The sequence below is a fragment of the Rhopilema esculentum genome, chromosome 3 (assembly GCF_057945365.1).
Source record: "Rhopilema esculentum isolate cy_ngs chromosome 3, ASM5794536v1, whole genome shotgun sequence".
NCBI classification, from domain to species: Eukaryota; Metazoa; Cnidaria; class Scyphozoa; order Rhizostomeae; family Rhizostomatidae; genus Rhopilema; species Rhopilema esculentum.
This window is the reverse complement of record NC_142817.1, coordinates 1,312,026-1,321,020: the sequence shown is the minus strand read 5'-3', so window position 1 is coordinate 1,321,020 and position 8,995 is coordinate 1,312,026. Positions and strand designations below refer to the sequence as shown.

Here is an 8,995-nt window from a genome sequence, read left to right as displayed (position 1 = left end):
AAAATATAGATACTTACTATAATAGAGATAAAGAAAATTTAAACCGACATGAACTAACTAATATACAACAATTATAAACAAATGGGTTTTCGGTATCTAGAATTTTGAAGATGGCACGAAGCAGCAGCCGACACTGCTCTGACTATAAACGTCGGATGGTGACCGAAAGTAAGAAGAATATTTATGTCCAGGTAAGGCTTAAAAAAGATGTCTCACTGGGGGAAAGAACGATGTGTCTGGTTCTTGTATGGAAGGTGCAAGGTAATTGTATGCAACAGAGTTTATGAATATGATGGAAATTTCTTTAGGAAGAGCTCTCTGGAGAAGCTACAATGCCTGCAAAATATCCTTGGAACACTCTGAGATTTCTGTGAATTCTCGTGTCCCTTTCTATTTCCATGTCAACAAGGAGGGTGTTGCCCCCCTTCCCCCTCATACAATGTTGATCCGCTAGCTGAAAATCATAGCTATGTAAAAATGTATCACTTGTACATGTAGGATTATTCATAAAACATTGTACAAGGGGGGAGGGGATGTTGCAGCTCGTGCAGAACGTAAATTATAGCAAGTGTTACAAGACTTTTGGCAGGCATTGTAGATCAGTTGTGGAGAGAGCACCACTCTCCAAATGTTTCCAAGCCATTCATTCAGTTGCATTGAGGTGACACTCAAGACTTTCGACATAGAATTGAAAATCTAGTAGCTTATTTGCATTCAAAAAGATCTTCTGGAGAACATTCAAAATGCTGACCACAACATTGCGTGATATATTTTTCATTAGTTGCATTTTGTTTTGTTTGCCCAAATCCCTTTCAAATCGGTAAAATTATGAAGTTTGTATTGATTGCGATGCTGGTGTTATTACTGGTTAGATAAGACATCGAATTCATAAATAAAACCGAAACCACTTTTAGTTGAAAAATTTAGTGCTTAAATTTGAAACCAAAGAGAAGTATAAAATCACATTTTATACAAAAACCTTTTTGCCAATCATATTACAACAACCTCCCAAATAAATGGAAAACTACTTATTTCTTTTTATAGCAATTCGAGTATTGTATTGAATTGTAAAAGCATATTGTTTAATTTCCATAGCAGTAAAATGTTGCCCTTCCAATTTGAATTTGGATATGACAGAAAACTGGTTTATCGCGGCACTACTGTTGTGGAAGGTCCTATTTCCTCTTTCGCGAGTTATTATATAAAATTATATTGTTAGTGAGACATTAGAACCTGTCAAACTGTTTCGCTTTCGATGGTAGCACTTCCTCTTTCTTTAGCCCTTCCCAATATTTAATCTTTCCATGTAAAAGTCGCTTTTCGAGCAAGTTGATTTATCTCTAGTCTAACCCTTTATTTGCCTCATGTTTTCGTGTTACTATAGCTATTTCCATCCCCTGTTCTTCCCACGAAAGGAAAAATCATAGAGTCATCCGCTGTCTTTGTGGGTCTCATCTTACAAAACATTCCATTGTCAGCATTCAACAAGAATCGTACGCCTATTTCATTGGATGGTTTCTTATTGTTTTTGGAGACAAAAAAGTTATTTTTAAAGAAATACTTAGTCACAAAGGATTCGCTGACAATTCAATTGTCATTGTAAATTAAAATAGATCAACCACTTAGGCCCACCGGGTGCCCGCGCAAAACTAGGTCGTGAATCATATTCTTGGAACGGTGTCATCGCTAATGCACAGAACTGAGACGAATTATTAGACAGACGGTCAATAAGTGAGCAGTAGAGTTAAGTGCATTTGATTTAGCGATACTACAAATCAGAGTATTATCATCTTGAAGCTAGGTATCTGTTTCAATATTTTGGAGTTCTGTCTGAAGGACCAAGACGTTGTAGGCCTACGGAAGTAGTTTACATTTGCCTGTTAGTTTCGTCTTGACAAGCTTAGACAGATCTCAATCACGAGGTAAGGGGAACTTATGTTACTTTTTGCTTTTTCTACCTTCCGTGTTTTGATAGGAAAATTTTCAGGTTAAAATGCTGCATTGCATGTCCCCGCCCCGCCCGCACCAAGCCTCTGTGGAATAAGGAGATTATGCATATGCATCGAAATTTTCAAAAATACCTCTTAACCTCAAAGAGATGAAAAGCAATTTTAGGGGTTGCTAGAACCGTCTGCTACGAAATGACTTTAGACTGACGCCCCTGTTCCTTCATTTATTTGTATACGTCATTTTTAAATTTAGAGGTCTAAGGAATTATGTGATGAATTTGCGTGAAATGTCTACATGATGTTGGCTGCCTCAATTTCCAGACAATTGATACCAATTCTTTAAACCAATGCAAATCACGTCTTTATCGTTAAAACATGTCATAATGTTGCATAGTTGCTGATTCCTCAACATTTGCTAGAGTGTCCAGCATTTAAAGATTCAGAGTCTAAATGAAAAATGAATAGAACAAAAGGTAGAATGAAGCAATTAATTATCGATCAATATATCTCCAATATTTATGATATTAATAACTGGAAAGTATATTGTCATCAAAATATGGTATAAAATGTGTTTATTTATCATTCTATCTAAATTTTTCTTTGCATCAGATATGGGCTTTTTGAGAGTGAAGCTTCTTCAAGCTGAAGCTGGGGAAAGTTGGTCTGAAATTGGTGGAAATTCCTGGGATCCATTCTGTGCCATTGCCATTAAAGAAGCAATTGAAGTGCCAGGGAAAGGAATAGAGCTCGTGCAGAAGAAGAAAACTATCTATCCAGAATGGAACAAATCATTCGACACTCATGTGTACCCTGGACGAATGATATGTGTTGCAGTTATGTCAAGATTTGACAATAAATTAGTTGGAAATGTCACATTTGGTGTTGATTTTCTTGCAGAACAGTGTAGGAAAAGTGAGAATGGTGTCTCCAGTGTTTGGGTGAGTTAGAGATTTGTGTTTTATCTATGCTTTTACACTCACTAATTTTGCCCTGTTTTAGTGTTCAGTAAAAGGCCAAGCTCAAAAGGATGATTAAGTTTTTAGTTTTAACATATGCAATGTAAACAATTTTTTTGCGGTACAGAATTTGAAAATGGCTTTGAAAAAAAGCAAACATTTTACGATATACTAAAAGCTTTTTCGCCTTACACTCCTTAGAGCATAGAACGTCAGAATAAGGTTCCGAAAAAACATGATGGAAAATATATACCCAGTTGTGGATCGAAATAGGCCAATCAGAAAAACGCAAGCACAAGACCGGTATAGTTGACCAATCAGTGCTGCGAGTCTAAAGAAAAATTACCAATGGAAAATTACTAAAGAAAAACAATATGCAATTTAATGCACATGGTATAAGAGACTTGCACTGGCAATGGTAAGAGTTCAAAAACTATGAATTATTGCAGTTTTGCACACTTACTTGGATTGCCGGTAGCATCCACTGGGTCACCACCATTTAAATTCCTCCCTGGTACATAAACAAGATGATAAGAAAGCAACTCATCCAAAATTTCAGACAAATGCATTTAGGCATTCTAGTGACAGTTGCTTGTTGACCGCAATAAGTTGAGCATGAAACTCAGAGCAGGAACTTAGAATCATGCTGTTGTATACTCATAAAGTGAAGCCATTCCAGTGATTTGGCCAGCCAAATTTTGTCTACTCTATTTCATGGGCAACCTATAATTTCAACAGAAATAATTCATTAGCTTCACGGGGCTGTAAAAGTTCTACCATGTTTAACTGCCTGGGTCAAGGGTCTGTATTTTTTCCACCAGAAGGCACAGTCTTTCACTTCTTGCTCTTCCAGACCTCTTGTCCTCATATAAACCTTTATGTTAAATTAGTCTATTCATCTCAGAGACAGTCTCCCTCTAGCACATTGTAACGGTTTGGATTTTCTATTCAATCAATTTAGTAATGTTCCTGTTGCATGTTAAAGTCTCATGTTCTGTTAAGTCCTGTTGTGTTAGTGAACATCTTTTTATGGCAATGTGATTGTTTGTCAACATGTAGTGTAACATCTGTCTTGTCGAGTTAACTAGCTTCCGTTTATGTTATTAATGTGTCTTGTTCACATTATAAATTAATTTTTCTGTTGAATCATTAGAGATAACATCAAAGAAGGAGTATCTATTGTGCATTACTTATTCTGCGGGGCATAAGCCCTTTGACCTAGCCCATTGCCCCACCAATGAGCTAGCTATTAACAGGCTATTCACCATCATAACAAGAACCTATAAACAATACAACATCTTCCATTCACCTCCATCTCCATCATTCTTCTCACCCTTGTGGCCTCCATCAGTCTCCCTTGGCCAAGCCATCTCAGTCTTGATGTTGCCGGATTTTCCAGAACTCTAATCATAACTAAGAAAATTTGGAAAACCAAGTCAGACTCCCTTCATACAGTGATTAAAAATGGATTTTCCAGAACTAAACAATATCAACGATAAAACAAGCGCCTTGAAAACAGATTTGAAATGAAAGTGCTCGTCATCACGAAACAAGAAAACTGGATGATATAATTCACAGATTTCGTCCAGGGTTGCCAGATTGGCTTTTTAGGCCAAATTTTTCATTTTTGGTTTTTAGATTTAGGTTGCCTGGAAAAATTGTTTTTTGCTTACTACTTAAATTTGACCTTGTTGGCCTTTTCAGCAGACGCCCAAAATTAATAAGTAATTACTACATTCATAGAATAAGTAGTAGTTAACTACAAAGTGTTAACCAAATTTCAAATTTTGTCACCTTACCTAAATATTGTTTAGTTTAGGAAAAAAGTAAGATTCTTATCAAAGTTAAGAAATTATCTAACAGGCACAAGCGTAGAAATATAACTGTGCCTGCTCGATGGATTCTTGAGAGAGTTTTTGATTTGGCCTTTTTGTAAGCATTTTGTCTTAATTGCTCACCAGTCTAGCCTTCGTTTGTAAATTCAATCTGGCAACCCTGAATTGGTCTCTTTGATCTTCTCGCTATACATTTTTTTGCAAAGTGGCTCAAAACTTTTTATTACTGAAAATTCTATAAATGGTCAGATTATCCGGTAGAATCCGGCCGGATATTCCACGAAGAAATCCGGTAAATCCGGTTCCGGCCGGATTCTGAAAATCCTGATCCGGTACACCCCTACTTTTTACCACCAGAAAATGCTATTTTCCTAACCGGGAACACCAATTTTATCTGAAGGGAACGCTCATGACTAAAGTTTGGTTACGTAAAGGCAGTTTGAGAATCATAGGAGTACATCATAGAAGTATGTTGTCAAAATATTACCCCTCCCCCAAACATTTTCTCATTGAATTTAGGTGAATGAAAGGTTGATCTTGCAGAGAACTCGGAGGATGTGTCCCCCCTGTGGCCCTGCTACTGGTCCCACCATTCCTAAAACCACTGCTGTTTGAAAGATAGCTGGAGTTGAAAAGATTTTGGGATTTTACTTTTGCATTTATGCAGTCAATTAGTCTGTTTCACAGTGTCTACATAAACTCCTCTTTCTGCATCTCATGCAATTTTTCATATAGTTTAAGTTTAGTTTTTCATGCAGTATTTCATAAATGATCCTAGACTTGTGATCCTAAACGTATTAGCAAACCACACTGCTGATACAATGTGATCATTTGCAATTTTCTTTCAATAAGTTAAAGCATATTTTTATGTTTTTGTGTTCTTCAGAGATTTATCAGGTTAGACAAGCTCCTCAAATTGTGTTCTCGATTTTTTCAGTGGAGGAAAGATATTGATTATCTTCTGGTAACTGACTGGGTCTTTGAAAATATTTTGCAAGTCTCATAATAAATTTATCCAGTTGCTCTTCAGTTTCTAAGGAAACAATTTATTATTAATGATTAGACGATGTTCCAGCTGGTGTTGGAAACAGGGTTGGCATGGGCGTTGGTAATGATTTTGTATGCTTATTTGGAAACTCAAACAACTAGCTAACAATTTCCCCCCTATTTTTAAAGATGTTTTTGCCAAAAATTTCAAAACCACTGTAAACCCCTTATTAATTAATCAAAATCAAATAATTGATCACCCTTCCACTTCAAAGGCTCATTCAGTCACATTTATGGATGACAAGAAATGCATTATGGTTGATTTTCTGTCGAATTTAGAATACTGATAAGCAAAATCTTAACAATTTCAACATGTAATTTTATGGAGAAAATTCCTATAAAGTTGCCACAAGAATCATTTCTGGAACCTATCGTATCTAATCTATAATGCTAAGTTAGGGTTGAAATGGCATATACAATGAGGCACACTGATAACAAAGAAATCCCGCATTTGATGCTATTTTAGATAAAGACCTTTCTGGTATAGCGTATCATAATTACTGCGTGTAATACATAATATGATATATTGACTTAGAAACGCAGATTAGGTCCCTTTATGTCTGAATCGGATGTTACCAACGCTTTGAATGATAAGATCGTAACAAAATTGCGTAAAACGTTTTTCGTTCTGGGAAAGCTGCGACAAATGAAGATATCACCTTGAAAAACTAGAAGATATGCTAGAATAGAAAATATGCGAAAAAAATCTCCTTTGATTCACCTCTATCCTAGAAGATGCATAACAAAATTATTTTTGGCGTACATCTGTGACTAGCTTGACTCGTATTTTAAGTTTTCTGTCTAATTTGTTGACGAGGTTACGCTAATACCCGTGTAACCTGAGGTAACATCTTGCTAACCAAAATGAAAACAATAAACAGGTTGTTATCAAATAGTCAAGTCAAACTTCTTGGAATCGTTGTTGAAGTAAAACTAGTTGTGTCATAGCTTCATACAGCAAAATGTACAAATAGTATGTATTGTGATTTTTTTGTACAGGATCCCCTTAATAAGTATGAATAGATGTTTCGGTCAACCGTATTCACGATTTTGCAGGTTAACGTAAAAGTTGGCTGTCAACCAAATCTGCAAAGGGCATGTTTGCGAAGGAGTTTTGAGTAGGCGTGAACAGAACCGGTATTTTCTGTCAGCTGATGGTTATCAGCCTCAGCACAGTTAGGTTTTTCATAGAAAGGTCCTTTTTGCACCTGCAACGGTGACTTTCCCTAAACATTCAGCGTTCGTAACTCATTTCTGCGCCGTATTCTCATATCTTGTCTCAAACATTAAGGCTGTTCATAGATTACTGCTCAAAAAGAGCAAAATTGCAACGGGACGAAACAAAGAGCTTCGTTGAGATTCTAAGACTCAAATTTTGACAGTTCAGCAGCTTTGCTAATGTGATATTGTGACTTCAAGTAAGTGAGTGTTGCTCACTGCAAGGGCATTGGAAAGATCCGGAGACAAGGGGAACTTGGCATATTTCTTCGTATTGGGGTTGTCACCGAAGGCTTTGCAGCATGAATGACCAGAAACGGAAAAATGGCGTTGTTGTTAATGATGTGAGTTTTTCATATCTCTTTTAATTAGAGCATTGGCAAGAAACTTTTGCTATAGAAAACCGTTTTGCATCACAAAATCTAAATCACAAAATATCTGTATATTTTGCCAGTAGTAAATTTGTAATAACAGTCATTCATTAAGCAAAATGAGGTATTTACTAAACGACTCAAAATATAAAGGATTCCTTTGAAATTGATTAGCAAATAAGGTCCACCTGTAACTTCTGAGATCATTGACGCAAGGATGGAATTTTCTCTTCGCAAGTGGCTGAATATTTCTGGCTATTTGTAAAAAAATTACCTTGATTGAAGTCATCCATCGTTTTTTAAAGAAACATTAGTGTTTTCTTGAGGGTCTCGTGTCAACAAGCCAGTTAAGGGGATAGCCTTTTTGTTTTCAAATTGAATCGTTCAAGTGGTCTTTTGACTTACTGCTACTTTATCAGTGCGAAATGTCCACTTTTGAGTGCAAAATCTGCCCTGTGCTGAGTTGAAAATAAGAGAGGCCGTGCGTAGATTTTCAAAGACGCTGTTCACTGCATGAAACTTTAAGATTCGTGTAGCAAAGTGCCCCTTTGCTTTTTGCGATGATCAATTATCCATCACTATTGCAGCCAATTATTACAATAACCATTGACTATGCAAATTTCAAGGCTTTTGTTCCGAAAAGTTATATGAAGCGATAAATAATTTGAAGAAAACGCAAGTGAGTATGTAGTATCACATTGCTGTTTGTAAACCGGCCTTTCTTGTAGATGCCTCAGTATTTTAATATTTTGTTTTAAAGTTGAATAGTAATGCGTTGAGTAGTTGTATCAGTTATAAACTTCGGCATTTGTGTTTGGTGAAAAGTAACGATTTTGCAAGGTTTGCCAAAACTTAATACATCTCTATTACATTGTCCAGTAACGGTTTTTAGGCTATCCAACTGCAGCTTGCAATTACTCACATACTGTTGTTGCTTTCGATCTAATTCAATTACAGCGTGTGTCCTATTTGCAGTTTTTATATTTAGCAAATAGGCGAGCGATGTTAGAGTCAATCCTCGGTTTGGTGGTAATTTCTAAACAAAATGAGTGTGTGTAAGATGTTGAAAGATCCCGTTGTTTGAATAAATTTTCGCATATATTCAGGATACTGTCAAGCTTCTTAATAAACACCTATACTTTTGTGGTGATTATTATAATTCATTTTACTTTAATTGATTAGTTTCCTGATTTCCATTTATCTTAAAAATACATTATTAATACATTTAAAAATACATATACACAAGGAAAAGGAGGGGCCCTAGTGTGGATCCTTGGGGTACACCAGCTAATATTTCCCCTATTTGGAAGCCGAACCGTTCAGAACAGTTTTCTGCTTTTGGATAAGAGATAGAGATTAGAGAAGAGGAGTTACCAGCACTTATGTACGGAACAGGTTCTGCTTTGGTGGTTTTTTTTGTGCTCAGAAACTGTTTCATAGAATAGTTTTCTTAAACTGCAATTATAGTTTTAAAAGTTGATTTTGTCTAAGGTACCGTATTTCTTCTAAAGAACGCCGCCCTCTGATCAACGCCGTCCTCTATTAAGCGCCGCACTTTAAGCCAACAAATTATAATAAACGCTGCCCTCTGATTAACGCCGCACTCTTTTAAACGCCAC

General features: G+C 36.2%; 1 protein-coding gene across 1 annotated transcript in view; it reads left to right on the top strand.

Moving 5' to 3' along the window:
* Positions 1 to 1,449: 1,449 nt before the first annotated feature.
* The window catches only part of LOC135692407 (protein kinase C delta type), a 28,563-nt gene continuing 21,017 nt past the window's right edge, over positions 1,450 to 8,995 (top strand). The window contains exons 1-2 of the mRNA XM_065210505.2: positions 1,450 to 1,922; positions 2,559 to 2,887. Coding sequence (XP_065066577.2) covers positions 2,561 to 2,887 — 327 coding nt within the window. The 5' untranslated portion in view covers positions 1,450 to 1,922; positions 2,559 to 2,560. The remainder of the gene's footprint in view (positions 1,923 to 2,558; positions 2,888 to 8,995) is intronic.